General features: G+C 41.1%; 1 protein-coding gene across 1 annotated transcript in view; it reads right to left on the reverse strand.

The window, feature by feature from the left end:
* Positions 1 to 2,931: 2,931 nt before the first annotated feature.
* LRRC9 (leucine rich repeat containing 9) overlaps positions 2,932 to 24,453 on the reverse strand; it is a 78,579-nt gene continuing 57,057 nt past the window's right edge. The window contains exons 29-32 of the mRNA XM_073349952.2: positions 21,522 to 21,647; positions 11,232 to 11,415; positions 10,755 to 10,926; positions 2,932 to 3,996 (exon numbers count right to left, since the gene is read on the reverse strand). Of these exons, the coding sequence (XP_073206053.2) occupies positions 3,957 to 3,996; positions 10,755 to 10,926; positions 11,232 to 11,415; positions 21,522 to 21,647 (522 nt within the window). The 3' untranslated portion in view covers positions 2,932 to 3,956. The remainder of the gene's footprint in view (positions 3,997 to 10,754; positions 10,927 to 11,231; positions 11,416 to 21,521; positions 21,648 to 24,453) is intronic.

Here is a 24,453-nt window from a genome sequence, read left to right on the forward strand (position 1 = left end):
ATTCCGTGGGCCAAATCCATCATTGGTATAAGCAGATGCAATGCCATTGATTTCAATGGAATTAAGCTTGCTGACTGTAATGGTGGTATAGCAAAGCTACTCTGAGCACACTGTCTCTTTAAGACCCTTCTCCTTACAAGAAATGATAGATGTGCACAGAACACTATGGGTGCCTCCAGCCAGGGAGCTGAGTGTGTCTCCACTATCTGACTTTAAATCCTTGGTGTTGGCTCTTTTTGAGGTTTATCCCTTTTTTATGAGTAATCTAATCAGAGAGAGTCCTTGTTGAACCGCCTGTGGGTTGTCTGCCCAATTAGGTCTGGTCTGCACTAGCAAGTCAGTCTTGCTTACCTGTGTGTTAGCATTATCAAAATAAATGTTAGATAATTTGATAAGAAAGTGTTTAATGTTTTATACAATGCTTGTAGGATGCTGCATGTATTGTTCTCACTCACCTATACCCCATGTTATAAAGTGATAACAAGCATTTGCGTTATAAACCTCTGACTATATCTCATCAAACAGGGAAAAAGCCTTGTGTAAAGCAGATGGTGGTCTCTAACAAGAAGAGGTTACATTCTGTTCATTACATGCAAATGAGCCATTGTACAAGATCAAAGATCATAGACTTTGATAAGTGCATTCTTCCCGCCACCCCATGAAGAAGGGACTTGGGTGGAAACTGTTGCTATCAGCTTGATTTCTGAGGGAAGAAGATATAAAAATGTCTCACAAGGAAAAATGATAATGCTGTCTGAACTTTCACAGGGCCAGAGACTCTAAACTGAAGTGGGAGATTCCCCAGGGTTATCCCTGGGTTTGCCCTGAAAAACATTTTGAATTGACAGATTTCTACAACTTTGTCACTCTTAGGGTTTAGTTTGCAACTCATTTGTGTTATATGCTTGCTTTAATCTGTAAATAACTCATTTCCTTTTCCTAGTTAATAAATCTTTAGATAGTTTATTACAGGATTGGCTATAGGCATTGTCTTTGGTGTAAGGTCTAGGGTACCAAATGATCTGGGGTAAGTGACTGGTCTCTGGGGACTGGAAGCAACCTGAATATTTTGTGGGGGGGTGGGGTTGGTTACTATAAATGACCATTTATCACCAAGTCCAGCTTGACTGCGTGGCAAGACAGACTGGAGAACCTCAGAGGACTGTCTGTGACTACATGGTAAAACTGTTATAGTGATCCAGGAGTTCACATTTGTTACTGGGTTGGTGAAATCTAATCATAGAACGTACCACCAGTTTGGGGTGTCTGCCCAATTTTTGACTGTTTGGGGTCACCCAGACTCTGCCTGAAGGCATGGGACACTTCCATTCAAAGTTATACTCGTGGCTTTCCAGATGGTTCACGGCTTGTGCACAGTCCACATGAGTGTCCCAAGAGCAGGAATCTGTACTGAACATCCTGTATGGACAATCATGTTACCCTCATTCTCCCTTCCCCTTCTCCGTCCAATCATTAAACCCACTTATTGCATCTTGCCTTAACATTAGATTGTTAGCTTTACAGGGAAAAGACTGTTTGTATAGGGCCCAGCAGACTGAGGCCTGTGCATATTACCTCACTCCATGAGTAGCCAGACTGAAAACAATGGGATTACTCCCTCTTCTCCACATCAAACACAAACTACTGGTCCTGCCACAGTTTGTCCACTCTCATAACTTACATGGTCATCTTCCACCCCCTTTGTTCCACCAACACCACCGGCCTTCAGTGGCTGCTTTTGGCCTCCTTTCACAAGCATCTTCTTCCATGTTGCCCCTACTGATGGAATGATTACCCCAAAGCAAGTACCCTGTCCTCCCCGAGGTCCTTGTTACATCTCCCACAATGCCCATGAGACACAGCCAGCTAATAGCAGCTAGGCAGGTTGGCTAAAGAAATTCGTGACCCTATCCAATTTGTTTATTTAAAGCACCCAACAACCTTCAGACTGGCAAGTTATGCACACAAGACCTACTCCTGCTCCCAATGAAGTCAGTGGCAAAAGTTCCCAATGACACCAGTGGTGAAGGATCAAGCCCATAGCTAGTCTATGTACTACGTAACCTGTGTTCCCATTTCTGCTACCCTTGTCTCCCCTCCTCATCCTCTTTGTTATTTGCTACACCCACCTGGTGCATCATGTATTAATCCAGACTGCAAGCTCTTTGGAGCTTGGACTTCCTCTCCATATAGGCCTTTCCATTGCTTTTAACAGGCTTTGGATCAAGCCCCAGGTTTGTATAGCTCCAGCATGATAGGGGCTCCAAGGCACCAACACAATACAAATAACAATGGAAATCTGTATATGACATATGTCGCTACCTAGTAACTAAGCCCCTGAACCTGCAATTTACAATGCATGGGCAGACTGCAGTGCCTGTGCAGAACCCTGCTGACTTCGCACAGAGGCAGCAGTCTGGCCTGTAAATTGCATGGCCTAAACTGTGATCTCCCTTATCCCAGTGTAAATTCAGAATAACTCTACTCAAATCAGTGGAGTTACTCTGGATTTACATGGGTGTAACAGAGCAGAAACTGATCCAATTTCTAAACTACTACTATGTTGTGGCAAATTACTAGAAAATCCAAAGTGCAACAAAGACACCTGGTGGCTGTCCTGCAAACTGCACATCTTTTAAATGACTACAAAAAACAAAGGAAAATGCCACCAAAAAGGGCTATCTGACACAAGCGGGTATAGTGGTGGCCTGATAAGCAGTCTTTGTGTTTAGCAGCTATATATTCATCTATAATTAAATGTAAGAAACACCAATTCTTTCTTACAAATTTACAGTGCTTACAGAGGAAAAATAAAACTATTTTAATTTAAAAAATTCTCTCAGATACACCATTCTCAAGAATTACACATTTCCAAAATATTAACAGACCTAACTGATGAAATTTTAAGAAAATGCAATAATTTTAGTAACCATTTACTTTGGGCCTGACATAAAATTTATGTTGTGAAAATTACATGAAGCTCTGAATGGTATACTTTATTACATTAAAATGTGCTCTGATGTCTTTCACTGCTTTAATTTCAAAGTGTAACATGGCAGTTTACTCAAATAATTATTTAAACAGTCATGCTAAGTTTTTAAAAAACAGAACCAGTTTAATGGAATTTTGATGGTTTAATAACTGATGCTAGTGATATCATCTGGTATTTTCAATTTCTGTAATATAACTTAAAAAATAAAATATAAAGTTAAGGAACAAGTACATTTGGGTTCTAAATATTAGAGGCCATATTCTGGCTTCAGCTACACTTGCATGACTCCTCCTGACTTCAGTGGCCACACTGAAATACATGTATATGCGAAAGGCTCACTAGATAAAATAGGTACGTGTATTATAACTGAGTGGTAGACTGACAGTCATATTTTCAGATCAGTTGCCCAAATCCTGCACAGGAGTTTTGCCAGAGTAAGAATTTGCAAGATTGCTCCTTATCTATTGATACTGTTCCCTCTCATTTACTGTTGCAAGATGACGGACCATACTACGATTTTTTCCAGTCCAGTTAAACCAAAGAGCAATTAATTCATATTTTTGTGAAAGTTCCTGAGGTTGTTGAAAAAAATCCTGTAAAAGATGGAGAGACCAGATTCTGCCTTCAGCTACACCAGTGTAAATCTGGACTAAGTATTTACTTCAGGGGATCTTTTCTACTGTATTCAATGGATATACATCAGCATAAGTGAAAGCAGTATTTGTCTCAAGTCGTATCCATTGTTTGGATCATGATGTTCTATGTGCATGAATGTTTGCTTCATCAACCATAGAAACTTAGTTAGTTCACACTTCATATCAATCATTATTAATTTTTACCTGGCAACTGAATATAAACAGAACAGGACAAATTCTTCCATGGTGTAACTCCACTAAAGTCAATGGAGTAATACCAAGGATGAGTCTGGCTCAATATTTCACTTGTCCATTTTTCTTATAGAAGTTTACATTCGATTTAGCCTGGAGGGGCTATTGGCTGGCATCCTGCAAGAAAGAAACATTACAAGTCAAACCATAGTGACAGCTTTATAAAGGAGGAATTAATTTAGAGCAGTAAAAACTCTCAATTTTATAGCACAATAACAAATCCGCTAATTGGATGTTTATTCCTATCATATAAGTAAATAACAACCATCATATATATACATATGGGTGAAATCCTGGCCTTGCTGAACTCAGGAGGAAATTTACCATTGATCGCACTGGGGCCTGGATTTCACCCTCTCTGCTCTGTGAATACTTTCATAGCAAATCCTATGAAATAAGGATGATGAATAAAACGTTCAAAAGCACCTACATCATGCAGGCCTAGATTTGTAAAGGTATTTAGGCATTGCTCCACTCAGTGTTGCCAGGTCTAAGTGATTTAGATGGCTAAATACCATTTTGAAAAGCACTTAAGTCGCTTAGGAGCCTAAATCCCTTTGACTTTAATTTGGGACTTAAGCTCACAACTTACATTGTGATGGGGCATGGATGGAGTTAAAAGTGCCAAGAGAGCCTTGGACCACATCTGCTGGGTAGCTAAGGGGCAATGAGACTGAGAAGGAAGCTCACCTGGGCAGGAACAGGCGGGGCTTCTACAAAGCCTAGGAGTTGAGGCTGGAATGGGGTTGCAGGGAGGTCAGCCTCCAGTCACGCTCCCTGATGCAAGGAGGTAGTAGGGGCCTCAGAACGGCAGAGTAGGAAGCAGACTGGGGAAGGCGCAGCAAGGTCCAAGAGGGATAGACCTGAACTGCTGGTTCAAGGGTCCCTGGATTAGAACCTGGTATAGAGGATGAGCCCAAGTTCCCCTACCAGCCACTGTGGGAGCGTCCCAGCCACTACAGTGGATTTGGGACACGGTCTGAGACTTTGAGGAAGGAGACTCTGGTAATCTGCCGGAAGAGGCAGATGATGACAACTCGGCCAGAGGGCTAAGCCACGAAGGAGAGGCACTGCAGCTTCGGACTAACGGGAGTTCGGCTGCAGTGTGAGTGACTGAAGCAACAGGCTGAGCAACTGCCAGATGCGGTGTGGACAGTGGTGAGGTAATTCCCCAGCTGAACCAAACGGTGAGTTGCAGACCCTGTGACATATGTGCTTCTGAAAATTTTACCCTACATATGTATGACTAGCTGGTTCACAGATGTTAAGCAAATGAAATGTGCCATTACTGGCTTATAAATGACAACATTCAACAGCTGATTATATGTTCCACTCGGATGGGTTTTCAGCCAATTCCAACTTGGTGATGTCTCTGAAGATGGAGGGTATGTCTATACTGCAGATAACCTGAGGCTGGGGCTGTGAGGGTCCCTGAGCCCAAATGTCTACAATGCAATTAAACAGCCCCCTAGCCTGAGCCTGCTGGCACTAGGCTCACGTCAGCCCTGGGTGTCTAATTGCAGTGTAGACATACGCTGAGAGAGATTTTGACCATTTGTTAGTGTGTAATCTGAAAGTATGTATGGTAACAGAGGGTCATTCCTGGGTCTGTGCTGTTAGCATGCGACTTGCAAGAACCCCTCCCAGCTTTTTAATGTGGGATTCACTTATACTCCACGACCAGCTGATAGGACTTTCCATTCCTGCTTAAGGGATATAGTGCCCTGAATTGTCTCCAACTGTTACCTTAGCTTAAAAAGAAGTAAAAACCAATATTTTAAAACCTAGCTGTGTGCCACTAGGTGCTTACAACCCTCTTTAGGCATTTAAATGAAAGCGTTTTTGTTTTTTTTTTTCAAAAGGTGCAGCTCCTATGACTTGGCAGTATCTCTTTGGCATGAAGTTTCTTTTAGCCTAAAATGTAAATTAATAAAATGTTGAAAACTTGCCACATTGAGGCCTGGGATATTTTAATATTCAACCACTTGAGGGAACAAAGACAAGAAAAATTATATTCTGAAGGTACTGTTTGGGAATTCAGAGTGAGGTTAAGTTCCATTTTGCACTTAAATCAGGGATTCAACCTCTTTGCTTTGTATGGAAAAATAGGGTACATCTAAATTTACAGCACTTGCTCTCTGACTACAGAATGAATTTTCGAGAATTGACAAGTCTATTCATTAGTTTATAAATTAATTAAAAACTCTGTCCTTTGAAAAATTGTAGCATCCTTTGTGAGTCTTTTCTTTGGTCCATGTTATATTAACAGCAAAACAACACACTTCACATTTTTCATAAATGTAAAATTAATTGAAGTCTTGTGCATAGGCTGTATTTGAATAAATTAGGTTGTAATTAAGCTAAATTATTACTGCTTGTTGTCTGTAATTGTTATAATTCTGTAGGCCATGGATGGCTCAGGTCAACAGCACAGGTAACTCTTAAGTAGTGCTAGTGTGTCAGAGGTAAATCAGCCAATCATTCAACTACAGTTAATTTTCATGCAAATAGTGGTAATGACTCATTGGTATGAGGGAGACTGAACATGTATCTAAAGTTCTCATTGGTAGATTAACTGGCCCAACTGCTCTTTAAAGAGTCTATTGCTGCAGGCTAGTTTGGGCCGCAGTGCTTGAGTGGAGTGAAGGCAACAATGCAGCGGGGAACCCCTGTGCACTAAAGCACGCTGCCAATGGAACTGACGGGAGAGCCTTTAACACACAGTTATTTTGGACTTGGGCTGGGCTTTCCATGAGCCCTTTGCATAGCACAATCTCACTCATAAGCCCTGTAAACCAATCAGTCAATTGTAAATTAAGGGCTAGATTCACCAGCACACTTCAGCTGTTTTCTGCTGCTCTGGTGATGCAAAGCAGCTATAAAACACTACTTCACTGGCTGGTGCACACTGACTTTTTTGGAGTACTGGGAAGCTGCCCATAAAAGTTAAAATAAAAAATGATTTAAAGTTAATCTATAAATTTTCAAATTAAAAACCCATTTTCCTTTGGGTTTATTGTTTATTGTTGTATGTGTACAACATTTTTAATACATTAAAAAAAACCAAAGAAATCCCCAGGTAAAAAATTATGGTAAAATAGAGCTAAGGTCAAGAGTGTATGTCCGTAATTTAAATGTAAAAATCATTACAGAGCTATCATATTATCCACAAACCAAGCATTATAAGCCCAGGAAATTCAGTTAAAGTTATACTTCAAAGAACTCTAAAAACACATTAAGTTAAGAAATGTACAGTTAAGGTACACAAAGAACCTTAACGGTGCCCTGTAATGATGTCATGGTGGGCGTGGAGGGTATTCAAAAAATCTAATGTGTCTTTAGATTCAGTTTGATCTAATCCAGGACCACAAATATTAAAATCATATGACTATTGCATGATGCTATGCAATAGTTACGTAGTTTGGGTGCCTTCACTGTGTTTTTGTTACCTTAACAGGGTTGGATTTCTTTGAAGTGTAACCTTAAGTTTGACTTTCCTCAGTTTACAATGCGTGGCTTTGTGATGTTACAATATCCCTGTAATGTTTTTTCATCAAGTTATTGAAATGCCCTCTCAACCTTAATCCATTTTAATGTATTTTTGTCTCTGAATTATACTACAATAGTAAACAGGTTACAACAAGATGGTCTTAATATGTTCGTCGTCTTCATGAAGATAATAAAGAAAACCACCAAGGAAAGCATGGCCATCGTGCAAAAGAGCTGGAAGAGATTTTAGGAACAAATGTGCTGTTTCCGGTAAAGCTGGCATTTCTATTAATGCAGAATCCTTCCCACAGCATCATCTCCACTCTCTGTGTAGTTGGTTCTTTTAAATATAAAAAGGACTGGTGTGACTACCTCTGTTCTAGTGTAAGTCAATCCACTTGCCAAGGAAAGAATAATGCACACAGCTTTAAGTGAAAAGTACTTCTGCCCCAAGTAAAAATAAGTGCACACATCAGAGCAACAACATTCTAATTAAGTAGTGTGGGAGACTGAGTCCTGCACAGACGGCCAGCAAAAGCCTACACACTGGGGGTAAAATTCACCCTTTATGAATTAGCTATGAATGTCCGTTGGTCATTTCCTCTGACCATTTGCCCTGGAACATCTGTGTTAGCTTGGAACTATTCAGGCAAGGGAGCCCACCTGCAAGGAAGTATAGGTTTGTATGAGACTCCCAGAGCTCATCTTGAAATAAGGCAAGAGTTGTCTAAGGTCACAGGAGTACCTGAGCCAGTCAGCACAAAGTGGACCTATTAATGCTAACTGTCCTTGAGGTGGTACGTTGCACAATTCTTACAGATCACGTACAAGGCAGAGTGGAATTGGCCAGGCATTCTGGAATGTCCTCATGGAATGGAGCTGCACAGGTTAGTGTGAGCAATGAAATTGCTCCATGCACTCTGAACAGCCCTGTGAATAGTGCTGGACCACTGACTCCAGCAATCTAGGTTTCAATATCACACTCATCACCCTGAGATCTGAGTTTAGGCTACCTGTGGTCAGGAGAAAATCTCACAGCAGTCCCTGATGAAGTGCAGAGCTGAACCAAACCGCATGAGGAGCGATGGTGGCATGAAACCAGATATCTCTAGCACTTCAAAGGCACTGGTCCCTGGATCTAGGTTGATACCCTGGCTCTTTTCTGCGGCCAGTCTGATGCACCAGTTTACTGTGGATGCACTTTTGGATCTGTCTAGATCTTTGGACAGACTGCAAAACACATCTGTTCAAGGTTCTTGGAGAAGGCTTTAGGTTTGCTTCCCATGTGCTGAAGGGGTGAAAAGGCTCTTTTATGTAGGTGGAGGCTGCCTGTTCCTTTTTGAATAATTATTTTAATGCTACTGAGGTTTTACACTATTAATTATGTGTTAGGTCACCCAGAGCTTCTTTTTATTATTTAAATTGAAATAATTATATCTTGCTTATTTCTCAGGAGCCTATCACTGTATTGTCTAAGTGGCAAACATAGTTGATACAAGAACAGGAGTACTTGTGGCACCTTAGAGACTAACCAATTTATTTGAGCATGAGCTTGAAGTGAGCTGTAGCTCACGAAAGCTCATGCTCAAATAAATTGGTTAGTCTCTAAGGTGCCACAAGTACTCCTTTTCTTTTTGCAAATACAGACTAACACGGCTGTTACTCTGAAACCTGTCATAGTTGATACATGGGCTCTACTGTATAATCAGGTCAATATTCTGTTCAGTAGGTGCCCAGGATGCTGGACAGTAAAGGAGTACAGGCATAGTGGCTCAGAGGAGGAAGTTGCTTACAAATGGCAGCTGGTTTCCTGTCCTTCATGTTTCTTTTCTGTGCTAGGTTGCTTCAAAAGGGTTACTATGGCAATTGTACCCAGTCAGTACTGCTCCTTGGCATGGGACACTTTGGTATAAGAGCCATTTATCAGAACAGAGGAGCCCAGGGTTTCCCTGGATAAGCCCATGGTGCTTGGCTGCTCTGGATGCTTCAACTCAGTCACTTTCAGAAATCTGCTCCATGCTGTGTTCTAGACAGTAACCAAAATGCGGTTTGTCAGACAGGGAAGGTCAAGGACTTCAGCCCCTACAGTCTCCCAGTACCCTGAAAGTAGTGCCTTACGAGGAGGGCCTTACGCAGATCTAATACCTCAGCACCAAACTCTAGAACTCAAGCGTTTATCTTCCAAACACCATAGGGAACACATCTATCCCTCAACATTTTCATGTTCATTTCTGGACTCCTGTTTCTGGTGTATATTTTCTGAGACTGCGTAACCAGATTTGCACACACTATTCAAGGTGAAGGGTGTACCACCAACTTATAAGAAGGCAATATAATATTTTCAGTATTATTTTCTATCCAATTCTTTTTACTTCCTAACGTTTTGCCAGTGTGCTTTGAGCCCGAGGGGCAAAATGTGATTCTCCATCTTCATGCACATTTTTCTAGTAAGAAAAAGCATGGAATTAACTCTCAAAGTATGATAGACAGAATCCTTGCTATGTAACACATTTTGAGTTGTATTTTGGGCATCAACTGATTGCACTGTAGCACTAATGCAATGACACAAGAAATGGGATTTAAGCTGCCATAGAACTGTATGGTCTGTAGGTATAATAATGTGTGACATTTGTCCTAAGACAAATGCTCTCTTGGGCCTTGATCTTGCAAACACCAGCTACTGAGTGTAGTTCTGATTTCAATGTACAGTGCCTAGCATAATGGGGTCTTGCCCCAGGACTAGGTTTCTTAGGTCCAACAGTAATACAAATAATCATTGCACATTATTATTCATTAATAGTCTCACCGGCTTGTAGTCTCAAGGTAATAAGTACTATGCTTGGCATTAAGTGTTAGTGGGGTCGGGCCTTTGTTTTGAGATAATCATTTTTAACCTTGAGCATTCCTGGTCATAACAACAGGTTCACTCTTAATTGCTGCTACTGTGATATATTCAATTTTTAAAATAGTAAACAAAAAATTAGGAACTGTGAAGAAAACAAAAAATGAAACAGGAAGGCTTGAGCAAGCTACATTACAGAATCAGCTTGGATTTGTGGGACACTTGCTTGCTCCTGTTCATTACGTTATCTTAATCACATCTAGCGCTAACCTTTTTATCTGCATGTTTTTTGGTCTTACTAGTCACATTAGGAGCTTTATCAGGGGACAGGAAAACATATCCCTCAGGGGAAGCTGGGAATGAGGACTCAATTAAAACACATCTTTTGGATGACGGGAGAAGGGGTTGGAGGAAAGAAAACGCTGTCAGCCCTGGAAAGAAGAAAAAGTCAGATTTTCCCAGTTGTAGAGTGATTAAGGAAGAAGGGAAGCATCGTGCTAGCAAAAATAGGAAAAACAATGTTTCCTGCTGATAAGAGTCTCACCTGCCGTCATTTTCTCTGCTGTTCTGGTGTACAAATGCAGTTCGGGTAGTACCACTCTGTGTCAACTGGTTTAGAAGATTAGCTGTTGCTCCTTTTACTTGCCTGAGAGCTATTTCTGCATGGATGCTTCGAGGATTATTTGTCACCATTCCTGGGTTCTTAGATTTCTTATCTGAATCACAAAATGTATATGGACACCCTCCAGACATCACAACAGTAATAACAGGGTGTGCACAAAGATTTAGTTATATATAAATAGTACAAAATAAAGTCAACTATGAATGAACGAATGTCTTTTTTTTTTTTTAAAAAAATGCAACTGAAATACCATTAGTTCCAGATAGTCTCCAAGATATCTTTGGCAAGTCAAAATGCCCTTATTAAAATTACTCTATTTAGCCTATATGTAATGTCCAGTACTGGAAAATATATAATGATATTTTACATTCAGGAAAGGAACCAGAATACTATACTCACGTTTATTTGCCTCATTCAGTAAAGGATCTTCAAATACATGAGGAAACATGAGGTCAGATCCAAATAAATGGTTGATGCCCTCAAGCAGATTCACATTTGTTACTCTCATGGGAGGATGTTTTGAAAAGGTAATTGGTAATCCAGGAAATCCACAGTCCATAGGGGAGTTTGTAACTGGGATTCCCTACATAATAAAACAAAAGGCAAGTAAATAGGTCTCATAGTTTGGTCTTTGAGGCAAAATACATAAGCTGCATAGATACTGTATTAGAGCATGATCCCAGAAAAACATATGCACAAATAATACTTACTAAAACAGTCTTTGAGAGGAGTCTTTGGTCTTGTAGTTAAGACACTGGACTAGGACTGAAGAGAACTCTGTTAGGTTCCTGGTTCTGTTATAGACTCCATGTGACCTTGGGCAAGTCAGATAACCTCTGTGTTTCTGGCTTTCAAATGGGGATAATAATATTTTCCTTCTCCTGCCCTTTTTCTTGTCAATGAAGACTAAGATTTCTGGGGCAGGGATTGTCTCCGTGTTAGCACCAAGAAAAATGGAGCTCCAATTCTGTTCAGGGTCTCTAGGCACTACTGTGGTACAAATAATTCATAATAATAATGTCAATGGGAAAACTTTACGTAAAGGATTATAGGATCGGGCAGTCAGTCTACTGTTACTAACTTGAGATTAAACTATTTTAGTTGCCAGTTGAACTGCAGCACAAAAATAGAAGCTGTGCATGCTGAATGGATTAACGATTATATATTTACAAAATCTGGGGATTGCTAAAGTTTGGGGAGCACTCTGGGAGCTAAGCTACGGTAGCACACCAGAGCTATTTATAAAAAAGAAGAATACATCTAATGTGTAAACTGATGATCAGCAGAGGGCTTGTAAAATTGCAGTGTTGAAAAGATCTTTATAATACCATACCATACCAATTCATAAATAAATCTATGTATACTGTTTCATAAGTAAAATCCTAGTGTCTGATGTTATGCTGAGTATAAGTCAGTGCTCATTTGTCTGGTTAAAAGAAATTTACTATTGTTTTTGAAATGCAGAAATAAATTGTAAAAAAACCCTACAAAATATGCAAGTAAAGTGACTGTCCATCCTTAAAACCATCTCCAAGTCAATGTGAAAAGCATTAACAAGAGGAGAGAAATATAAGCATGAAGACAAAAAAGCAATGGCATACTATGTACCGAGCATTCCAACAACAACCTGAGTAGTAGGAAATAAGGTGCTAACCTACTTACTGCTGAGAAAATTTGTTTTGAAGTTTAACATCAAAAGCATTTTTTCCACTTAAATGACACCATAGGGTTTCACTCCTTACTTTCTAACAAGGACTTGAAAAAGCACAACTAGAATGCAACTGACAAACTTGAAAAATCTTTTCTGTTGTTCCACTTCAATGACCTAATGAGATAATGGCTCAGTTCTGTTCTAGCTAACTAGGTATAACATCTTCATTGAACCTTAACATAAAACAGAGATATCTCTAAAGATACTGCCTTAACATACTTCTCTTGCTTTGCTAATCCTGCTATGTTTTCTATTTAAGTGATTTCCAATGTATAAGAATACAGGTCAGTTTTGAAATAAAACATTTACACATGCAGTGACTCAATCCACAAGTGCCTTGAACTCTTGTATACAAGGACTGTGGCTTCAAGTGGCAAAAATGTGTTCAGTAGCAAAGTAACTCACTAAAGCCCTGATCCTACCAATTGACATGCTAGCATATCCATAAGGAGGTCTGTGATTGCATGTGTTTGCAAGGTCAGGTTTAAGGCAGAACCCGATATACAGGGATTTTGACATATCTGGATTGTGTGTGATTTACTATCAATGTTAGCCCTAAGATCAGGGAAATCAATTACACCTTTATTAAATTGACACCTTTATTATTTGTATTGCAGTAGCACCAAGAGAGCCTTATCACAATAAAGCATGTTGCACACATATGACAAAAAGAGTGTTTCTACCCCCAAGAGCTTACAGTCGAAATGTCTGATGAGAGAATGGGTAATTATTACAAGCAGATGGGGAGCACAAGGCAACAGTGAGATGATTAGGATTAGTGTAAGCAGCGGTCACAGCAACTGCTTAGCCATTGTCAAGTGGTTTGTAGGTATCCTGGCAGAGTTGAGTTTAAAGGAGAATATTGGCATATAATGGCTTTGTAGATGTTATGCGGAGTTCCTCTCATACATACGGGACAGTATGATACGGAGGTGTTTGGGAGAAAGTTGGACAAATGGGCAATCAAAGCTGACTAGTGATGCCTATATTAATCCTGACTACTTACAGTGTTTTATCCATAGACTTCAAAATGCTTTACTCAGGTGAGAAAGTGGTGTTACTGTGCTTTATAAACAGAGAAACTGAGGCATGAAGAGGTTAAGTGGCTTGCCCAATATAAAGCCACATAGCAAGTAAGTGGCAGAGCTGGGAAACGAACCCAGCTCTCCTCACTGTTTTACACATATGCTGTGGTAGGGATGGATGGTTAAAATGTGTACTACCTTCTGGACAGCAGGCAAATAATGGATCAATTAAACAAAGATCTGAAGAAAGTGCACCCAGTGATGTGAAAATCACCAGTCTGCAATGGAACCAAAGAATGCTCACTGCATGGCTCCTTCATATTGGGGTAGCACCTAGGAGCCCAACTATGGATCAGGCTCCCCCTATGCTAGGCCCTGTACAAACACCAAATGAAAACATGCTCCCTGTCCCACAGAGCTTACAATCCAAGTGTAAGAGAACATGTGGATACAGACCGCCCGGTGAAGGCGCATAAGGAAATACTAAGATTCCATTGGGCAGCATGATAGCCAGTGGTCTCAGATTTCAATGGTGGTGGTGGGGAACTTTCAGTGGGAGGGGATGGAGGTCCTGGGGCCACTTAGATCCCTGGAAGTTCTTGGATGTCTTAAAGTATAAAATGCAAAAATCAGTCTATGTCAAGAACATTTCCTGTGATATCTGTTTTTAATAAAAATCCGTTATGGTTTACTACAACAAAATGATTGACACAGGACAACCAGGAGACTTAAAGCTAAGCAATCTGCTGCACCTGTAGCATGCAGACTCCGTACCAAATCATAATTTTCAAGCTTATAAATCAACAAATTTCCAAACAGACTTTCCTCCATAGGAATGAGACACAGCACAGACACCTACATTTGTCTGTGGCTTCAGAAAATATAGAGGCAAATACAATATTTGGTTGAGATGAATCGCTCGTTACCATTTTAGTTAGTTTTGAATGTGGCCTTAAGGTTACTTTGCCTTTGAAAAACTGGGTATATGGAGGTCCTGCCACCAGTGCCTGAAGTACATCTATCCTTCTGGCAGATGTTAGTGCAAAAAGAAAGGTCATCTTTTGTCAAAGAGAGAGCGAGCAGTTAAGGCTTGAATGGGGAACCCATGAGGGTAGTGAGCACAGTGTGAAGGTCCCAAAAGGGAACTGTGTTCTTTATTGGAGGGAAGAGGCGAGTAACACCTTTCAGAAACCTAACTACCACAGAGTTGGGGGAAAAACAAAAAGAGAACTTTTCTTTGGATCAGGGGATGGAACACCGAAACCACTGCTACGTGGGCCCTCAGAGAACTGAGAGAAAGGTCTGACAATTTAAGGTGCAACAGGTACTCTAAAACATCCTGAATCTGGGCTTCCATTGGCTGAATTCCCTGACCAGCAGTCCAGATTGAGAAGTGTTTCCATTTGGCCAAGTAGGTTTGATCCAGTGCATTGGTTTGTACTGTTCAACATCTCTCTTCTGCTTTATCTAACCGTTTAGCATCCACACCATGGAGGTACAGGCTGCCCAGATCTGGATGCCACATCTGACCACAGTGTTCTGACAGAAGATCTCGAAGGAGGGGAAGAAGTCTTAGAGGTTGGACCAATAGACTGAGTAGATCGGAGAACTGACATCTCGACAAGGTTGGAACAATGAATATCAGTTTGGTGTGATCTTGTCTGAGACAGACCTGAGGAATGAGCAGAATGGGAGGGAAGGCATAGATTAGCAAAAACCCCAAGCTCAGTTAGAAGGCATCAGAGAGAGAGCAGGGACTGACCCACTCGAGAGCAAAATTGTGAGCATTTCTTGTAGTCATTTATTGCAAATGGGGCATTCCATCGGTTGACCTAGGCCCTGAAAATCGACCTCAAGATGCTGTTCTTCACAGATCACTTGAGATTTCTGGAGAAATTCCTGCTGAGGTGGTCAATCAGCTGATTCTTGGACCAGGTAGTGAGCGGCCATGGGGACAATGTCTTCCTTGATGCAAAATTACTTCATCGCTTCCTGATAGATCTGACTGGACTGAGCTCCTCCCTGCTTGTTCACATAATACATTGCTGTTGTATTGCTGGTAAATACATGAATGGACAAGCTCCTGATGTGAAGGAGAAAGGGTTGGCAAATGTAAATTGCTCAAAGCTTTAGAAAACTGACATGTAATATGATACGTAAAGAACAAAATTGTCAGACACATAGCTGAACATAATATGTTGAGGAATAGTCAACATGTTTTTTGTAAAGGGAAATCATGCCTCACCAATCTACTAGAATTCTTTGAGGGGGTCAACAAGCATGTGGACAAGGCTGGATCCAGTGGATATAGTGAATTTAGACTTTCAGAATGCCTTTGACAAGGTCCCTCACCAAAGGCTCTTAAGCAAAGTAAGCAGTCATGGGATAAGAGGGAAGGTTCTCTCATGGATTGGTGTTAACTGGTTAAATGATAGGAAACAAAGGGTAGAAATAAATGGTCAGTTTTCCGAATGCAGAGAGGTAAATAGTGGTGTCCCCCAGGGGTCTGTACTGGGCCCAGTCCTATTTAACATTCATAAATGATCTGGAAGAAGGGGTAAAACAGTGAGGTGGCAAAATGTGCAGATGATACAAAACTACTCACAATAGTTAAGTGCCAGGCAGACTGCGAAGAGCTACAAAAGGATCTCTCAAAATTGTGTGACTGGGCAACAAAATGGCAAATTAAATTCAATGTTGATAAATGCAAAGTGATGCACATTGGAAAACAATCTCTACTATACATATAAAATGATGGGGTCTAAATTAGCAGTTACCACTCAAGAAAGATCTTGGAGTCATTGTGGATAGTTCTCTGAAAACATCCACTCAATGTGCAGTGGCAGTCAGAAAAGCTAACAGAATGTTGGGAATCATTAAGAAAGGGATAGATAATAAGACAGAAAATATCATATTGCCTCTGTATAAATCCATGGTACGCCCACATCTTGAATACTGCGTGCAGATTTGGTCACCCCATCTCAAAAAAGATACACTGGAAAAGATTCAGAAAAGAGCAACAAAAATGATTAGGGGTATGGAATGGCTTCCGTATGATGAGAGATTAATAAGACTGGGACTTTTCAGCTTGGAAAAGAGACGACTAAATGTGGGATATGATAGAGGTCTATAAAATCATGACTGGTGTGGAGAAAGTAAATAAGGAAATGTAGCGGGGTGGTCACCCGCTCCAGCCTTGACGGGCTTAAAACAGCCCATGAGAGGGCTGTGGCTGGGAGCAAGCAGTTCCCAGGATGATTGGGGAAGTAGGCTCAGCTATGGCCACACCCCAACCGGGGCTCAGCTGGCCCTGGCCCTTATAAGAGGGCAGTGGGCCAGGAGCTGACAAAGTCTCCTCTAGCTGTGGAGGGAGATGGGCCTGGCTATTAGGGAGCATACCTGGGTACCTGAGGTGAAGCAGGGCTGGGGAAGGCCAGAGAAGCTGGGAGACTCCAGACTGGAAAGCCCCCAGGCTGCAGGCCTGGCAGACGGCCTAGGATAGGTACTGGGGTTGCAGGGGGCAGCCCAAAGGTACGCAGAGGCAGCAGGTCCAAACCCCCCTTGCCTGTGATGATTGGCTTATACACTGCACTCTGCCTCAGTGTGCGGGAGCTCAATGGTGACTGGCAGTAGCCAAAGACTGAGGCGAAGTGGGGATAGCGGGTGGGGGTTCCCCGGGAGGGGAGACCCAGAGACTGTGGGGGTACTGCCAGGGGGCAGCACCCTGAATAGAAGGGGCACCGGGGTCTGGGAGGGACACGGGGCCAATGGCAAGCGGGACACCGGCCTGCAGAGGGCGCTCCAGAGGCTGGAAGAGCTAATTCCTTGAGAGACCAGCAGGAGGTGCCACAGGGGTGAGTCCCACACTGTGACATGAAGTGTTATTTACTCCTTCTCATAACACACGAACTAGGGGCCACCAAAGGAAATAGGCAGCAGGTTTAAAACAAACAAAAGAAGTATTTTCTCACACAATGCACAGTCAACCTGTGGAACTCTTTGCAGAGGATGTTGTGAAGGCCAAAACTATAACAGGGTTCAGAAAAGAACTAGATAAATTCATAGAGGATAGGGTCCATCAATGGCTATTAGCCAGAATGGGCAGGGATGGTGTCTCTAGCCTCTGTTTCCAAGAAGCTGGAAATGGGCAACAGGGGATGGATCACTTGATGATTACCTGTTCATTCCCTTTGGGGCACCTGGCACTGGCCACTGTCGGAAGACAGCATACTGGGCTAGACAGACCTTTGGTCTGACCCAGTATGGCTGTCCTTATGTCTCCTGTTCTGTCCACAAAGTTGGGCTCTCAGTGTCCCCAGATGTGTACATCAACCTATCAAGACAAATGTAACTATGGTTGTGTTTGGGGGCAGGGATGGGTGGAAATGAGCAAAATGTACAACTGCACAAATATTGCTCTGATCTGTCCACTGCTTTTGGCAGTCCTGGCATCCCTGAGGCACCCAAACTAGAATGGGCAAATAATGACAGTTTGGGCGTAAAACCAATTTTAATCTTCCCTGAAGAGTATGGAGCCAATCTTGCATGCCAAATGACATAAGTACAAAGGGCCATGTGGACAGCAACTTCAAAACATACTCAGAGTGTGGAGAAGGGGCAAGATTTTAGAACTAATGTGGATTTTAATTTGTACAGGATGAGTCCCAGATGATCAAAGAGACATGGTATAAACTGGACACGACTAAGGACTTGGTCTTCTGATTTGCCCTGCATAAGCGAATAGTCCTGTTAAGGGAGACACTCCCTCCATCCTAAGATATGGCAGTAATGGCGGCATGCATTGGGTGAATATATGCAAGGCAGAGGATGGGCAAAAGGAGAGGACTGTGTATTGCTAATGTTGGTCTCCTACTACAAGTCTCAGCAACTTCCTGTGGCTGTGCCATATGGAAGTAGGTGTCCTGAAGACTGAGGGCAGCAAACCAGTCATCGTGATCTAACAAGGGGAGGGTCACTAGGGTGACCATATAAAACCTAATATACATGACGTACTCGTTGCCATTTCAAAGATCAAGTATGGGTTTTTGACCCCACCTTTCACTTGGGGGATCAGAAAGTACCAGGAATAAAATATCATCCCCTAATTTTTGAAGAAGGACTTCTTCTATGACCTTTGAAGTTCTTGATGAAGTAACAATTTTTGAGATGGATCCCTGAAAAGGGATGGGAGGAATTGGATAGTATATCCTACTCTCAAAGTGCTTAAGACCCATTTGCCTCCAGTTATGGCTTCCCAATCATAGCAAAAGTGGGACAGTCTGTCCCCAGAGAAAAGGAATATGAGAGGAGATTGCTGGTGGCTAGAATGCTGTCCTTGAGGCAAAAGTCAAAAGGGCTTTTCGCCCAAAGCAGATTGAGGATGAGCTAGCTGGTTACAGGTGGAATCAGAGAACCACTTCCTCTGTTTATGCCTCCTCTTTGAAAAGGAATGCTGCCTAGAATACTGCTGGAAGTATTGAGCATATTGTTGCTGACCCCCTCGTTGCCCTCTCTGGATGGCTGGGGTATAGATCTCTCCTCCTCCCAAAACAGCTTAATGTAACACACTTTAAATAAGCGTTGAGTCTCACTGGTTTTCTCAGAAAACAGAAACCACCTATCAAAGGGGAGGTCTTCTATATCATGTTGAACTTCAAGCGCTATGCTGGAGTTCTGTATTTAGGAGGCTCTTCTCATTGTTACAGCTGAGGCCATAATCCTGGAAGAAGCATCTGCTACATCAAGCGCCAGCTGGAGTGATGTCTTGGCTACTAGGTAGCCTTCTACCAGGAAAGCCTGACATTCCTCCCTCGCATCTTCCAGTTCCAGTTAATGTGTTCTAGTTCACAAAATCATACTTAGATAAAAGAGCCTCCTATTAGCTATGCGCATTTGGAGAGACAAGGTGGAATAAATCTGTCCATTAAATCCAGTCTCTTGGCCTTTTTCTCTTTGGGAATCAATTTGTACCTTCCCTGTTGTGTCCTCTTGTTTGTGGCAGTAACCACAAGGGAGTTTGGACCTGGGAGAGAGGAGAAATATTAAACGCCTTGAATGCGGACTTAGTACTGCTTGCCCACATGCTTAGTTAAGGGAACTAAGGAAGCTAGCATGTGCTGCAAGGTCTTCACTGGCTCCCAGAGAGGTTCATTTATAGGGAGGGCAATCCTCCCTGGGGCTGAGGACTGAAGAATGTCCAAAAGTTTGAGTATTCGCTTAGACAAACTAAGCCTGGATGCCCAAAGCTTCTGTAGCCATCCTCCTTAGGAGGTCTTAGTAAGACTTATAGTCTTCTGGAAATGGGGAAGATGAGTCTGGGACTATGGACTGATCCAATGAGGAGGATGACAGATGTTGTATGAGTGGATCCTCCTATGGCAAGTCCTGTTCCTGTCACTTTGCTGTATCAAAAGCTTATCAGTCTGGTATTATCAGAACCAAAGAGGACAGTATATTTGTGTGGAAGTCATTGTAACTGTCAATATTGAATCATGAAAAGAAAAGGAGTACTTGTGGCACCTTAGAGACTAACTGTAGCTCACGAAAGCTTATGCTCAAATAAATTGGTTAGTCTGTAAGGTGCCAAAAGTACTCCTTTTCTTTTTGCGAATATTGAATCATGGTAATAACATTGTACTTGTAATAAAGTTGGATTTTCCTGGAACTTTTTATAAAAGTATCAGATGAAGGATGCAATTAGTAAGTGCCACATAAATACACTTCTCTCCATGCAAAAGGCCTCCATACACCCGTGAACATATCAGTCCAAATTCAGCCTTGTTATAAGTGGTTGTAACTCCTTCCACGACAATGAATGGAGTTATACCTCCTTACACAAAGGACTGGTTTAGGCCCATTAAGCCTGCATCTGAAATCCACATTTCATGAAAACTTGAATTTCTCTTAAGATTCATAGATGTTAAGGTCAGAAAGGACCATCGTGATCATCTAGCCTGACCTACACAAACCACAGAACCTCGCTCAGTAATTTCTGCATCAAGCCTGTAACCTCTGTTTGAGCTAGAGTCTTAACTTGAGCACAATTATATTGTTGGTTAAATAAGAGGCAAGATCATTGTACTAAAGGACTCACCAAATAATGTCAAGATTAAGTGTATCTTATAAATAAGAGAGGCAGACCGAACAAAATAAGGCAGTCAAACTCCTGTTTTTCTCTGAAAAGAGATTTAAGACTGTCATGGGTGGCAAGAGATTTAAGGGTAATAGTGAAGAGCAAAATAGGTACCAGTTCAGTTTGTGATGCATCTAGTAGCAAAAGAGGTCGATGCAATTTTGGACAGCATATGCAGAGCCATCGTTGTCAGGAAGTAGAAAGTAATAGTCCCAGACTAAGATTTTCAAAGGAGCCTAAATTAGTTGGGTGCACAAGTGCCCATGAAATTCAGTGGCGACCTGATTTCTTCATCTCAGCCCTTGTCTATACAATGTTGTATAATAGCACCTGGAGTACTGTGTTCATTTCTGTACATCTCATTACTAGAAAGCCATTTACAAATTGAAGGGAACATAGGGAAAGCATCAAAAATGATCAGGGGCTAGAGATTTGTTTTAGGAGGAAAGATTAAGAGAGTCTACAGAGCAAAGTAGAGAGGAACATGCTAAGATTCTACAAATATCTGAGGGTGGAAGAGGAATTACTAGAATAGTAAAGGTGGGTAAAACTAGGGGCAATAGAACTAAATTAAGGTTAAATTTAGGCTGAATATCTGGACAAATTTCCTGACAGTAAATTCTACAGTGTTAGGTTATGCAATAGCCTCTTAAGTGAAGTGGTGGAAGTTCCACTACTTGAGACTGAATTGAACAATGCATAAAGGTGTATGTGAAAACAATCCTTCATTAAAAGAGATGACCTTCTGGATGTAATAGGTCTTTTCATTTCAAAGTTCTAAGATTTCAGTTTGACTCTAATAATGTTGAATTTTTCTTTACTTGTTGTTCTATTAAATGAAGCTCAGCTCTTGCCCTCTCCTCCATGCTCACTGTAATTCCATCTAACACTTGCAGGTTGGGCAATCGAAACACAAGCAGTGGACGGTGGGACATCTTGCGAGTAACCTGAGGAGAGACAATATAAGTTATACAAAAAATGGAATCCTGATCCAGAAGAAAAACCTGAGAATAACTTGCCTTAAGAATAAATATCTGAACGAAACCAGAGAGCTAAAAATGAATGGAGATGACAATGCTCTGTTCCTGTCCCAGGCAGTGTTATAGACAGGACATAAAAATTGATATTCTATAATTTAGCACAAAATAGGATTGAAAGAGGAAAGATAAATATATTATCTGAAGATCTGTAAATAGGGTTCTCCTGTTATTCCACCCTGTTAGTGTCTGAACCCTGCTGACAGATGCTAGCTGATGCTTGCTGATTTATGGTAGCAGGTGTACCTTGTTAACACCACCTTGGATATGAGAGGTGAGAGTGCCCCTCTGAATAAGGATTTTAGGGTTTGGAATTATGCAATTCTAAGGAAGGAACGCCAAGTCTGGAGAGAAAGTTTGGGTAGGAGTTGATGTTGCTTGGCTTCCTGCACTTCCTGTTGGGCTTTCTGCTCCTTCATAAATTGCACCCAGGTTTTTTCCTGCTTTTACTGGGCTATAGCATGAACTTGCTGGAGTTGATTCCGCTGGGTTTTCATCCATTTCAGAATCTCATTCATTTTCCCTTTTTACATTGCTCTAATACAGAAAGTTTGAAAAATCTCACAACTCCAGAAAACATATTTGAGGAAATGGCATTTCCATCCTGCTACAAAACACAGCCAGCACATTGTCTACAGGGTCAAATCTCACTTCTTTGAGGGGTTTCTCTCTATTAACAAGGTAACACAAACAAACAACAGTAGGTTCTACAGAAAATTTTTGCCACCGTTCCAGGTTCAAGCACCTGATCAAAATTCTGCAGGGCTCATTCTAATACCACTACTGTGGCTTTTACAGTTAGCACATTTAAAAAAAAAAAAAAAAAAAAAAAAAGGCAAATCATAATACCTTTCACTTTTTACAGTGTCTTTCATCCAAGGATCTCTCAAAGGGCTTTTGTAGGTATAAATATTTGTAGGGAGAGAAACTGAGGCAAAAAGAAATTAGAGGCCAAATTTTTAGCTCCTGACCTTAATTTGAGAGGTGCAAATAAATGTGTAAATAATTCTGTGCCTGAATTATCTGCATCCACAATTTAGATCATTTGGATGTCAAAGTGCTTTAAACTGCAGGTCTAAATAAACAGAAGTCCAAAAAATGGGCCTGAAATTATGTGTGTCCACAAATTTGCACTAGCAAAATCAAGGCATGGTTGAGGTCAAACTGAAAATTTCTCCCGAGAGATTTGCTCATGGTTACATAGTGGCATAGACCAGAATAGAACCCAGAGGTGAGAACTTTTAATGCTGTGCTATAAAAACTACCTGTAGTATGTCAGCGTTTTAATAGCAGATTCTGAATGGTCCAAAACAAGTGTAAAGAACAGCAGAGTACATTAGTAAATTAAGCTTTGGTGAAATCAAAACTCACTTCAGACTATCAGCAGTTGCTTGATGCAACACTCTAGCATTCACTCTGCCTTTCATGCCACTCCCACCAGACCTGCCCTTTAATGGCCTAAAGGAATCCTGTTTTTGGCAGTATTGTATGTTTCTCTAATCAATATTCTTATTTTTATATCTTAAAGGGTATAAAATAAAATATATTGGGGCAGATCCTCAGTTGGTGTAAATTGTCATAGCCCTATTGAAATCAATGGAGCAATAATAACTTTAACCAGCCAAGGAGCTGCAGTATAAAACTTATAACTTTTAAAAGCTCTAACACTGGAAAAATTGTGACTTACCTGTCACCTACAAGTGACCTTGCAGGCTACAGGCCTGGTTTTTGATAGGTGTAACTTTACCAGTAGTGTCTTTTGGTGTATAATTGGTTCCTGCTGATCAATATGAATTCTAAACTTTGTAAAAGGTAAATAACACATTCCTAAAATGCCCCTTGCATTGTTTATAACCTACTGATAGTCTGTTCTGTTAACAGATTGCAGCTGATGCAGAAAGCTGCTATTACTGTTCTCCTGTGCCTGGTTTATTTAACTATATGATCCCATTTTCAAATGTCTTCCTTGGCTAGCAGAGAGGTTTCACACTGATTTTATACCATTGTAGCTTACCTACTAGTACTGGACCTAAACAGCAACCTGACTTGCTTTTTCTCTGTGTCCCAGGCTGATTTTGTTTTTAAAGGTCAAAGTCTGCAGATTTACTAACTGTAAAAATAAATGCAGACACATTTAGGACTCTCGCTTTTGTAATTTGATCCTGCGAGGTGCTGAGTATCTCCTGAGAAGCCTGACATTGTAAACTCCAATGATACCAAAGGGAGTTGCAGGTGCTGAGGATCAAGCCCTGGTATTTAGATCTACATTTATAGTTCCAAATTTGTTTTCCTATTAGAAAGTAAATATATTTCTGTTTTAAATTCACAACTGAAAAGGTTTTGTTTGACATTGCTTTTGAGTGTGCTAGTTATAAGGCAAATTACATCAGGCTGAGATCCTGCAATCCTTACTTAAGCATGTGGTCCCAGTCAGATCACTTCTGCCCCTTTAAAGTCAATCAGTATTTGACTGATTGGACCCACTCATGTCTGTAAGGGTTGGCAGGATCCATAGTTATATATGTGTAGGACCAAAGGCACAGGACTTTCCATGTGGAAATGGTTGAGGCAAGTTTTTCACTTCTATTTTATAATCTTATAAACTTTGTGTTCTCAAGGAGAGGAGAAGCCAAACAATTGTAACCAGAGACAAATTCAAACCTAAAAATCCTGATGGACGTCTCATGAAGGGCACTGCATAAATGAACATTATTAC

This window comes from Lepidochelys kempii, chromosome 6 (genome assembly GCF_965140285.1).
Source record: "Lepidochelys kempii isolate rLepKem1 chromosome 6, rLepKem1.hap1, whole genome shotgun sequence".
In the NCBI taxonomy this organism is placed as follows: domain Eukaryota; kingdom Metazoa; phylum Chordata; order Testudines; family Cheloniidae; genus Lepidochelys; species Lepidochelys kempii.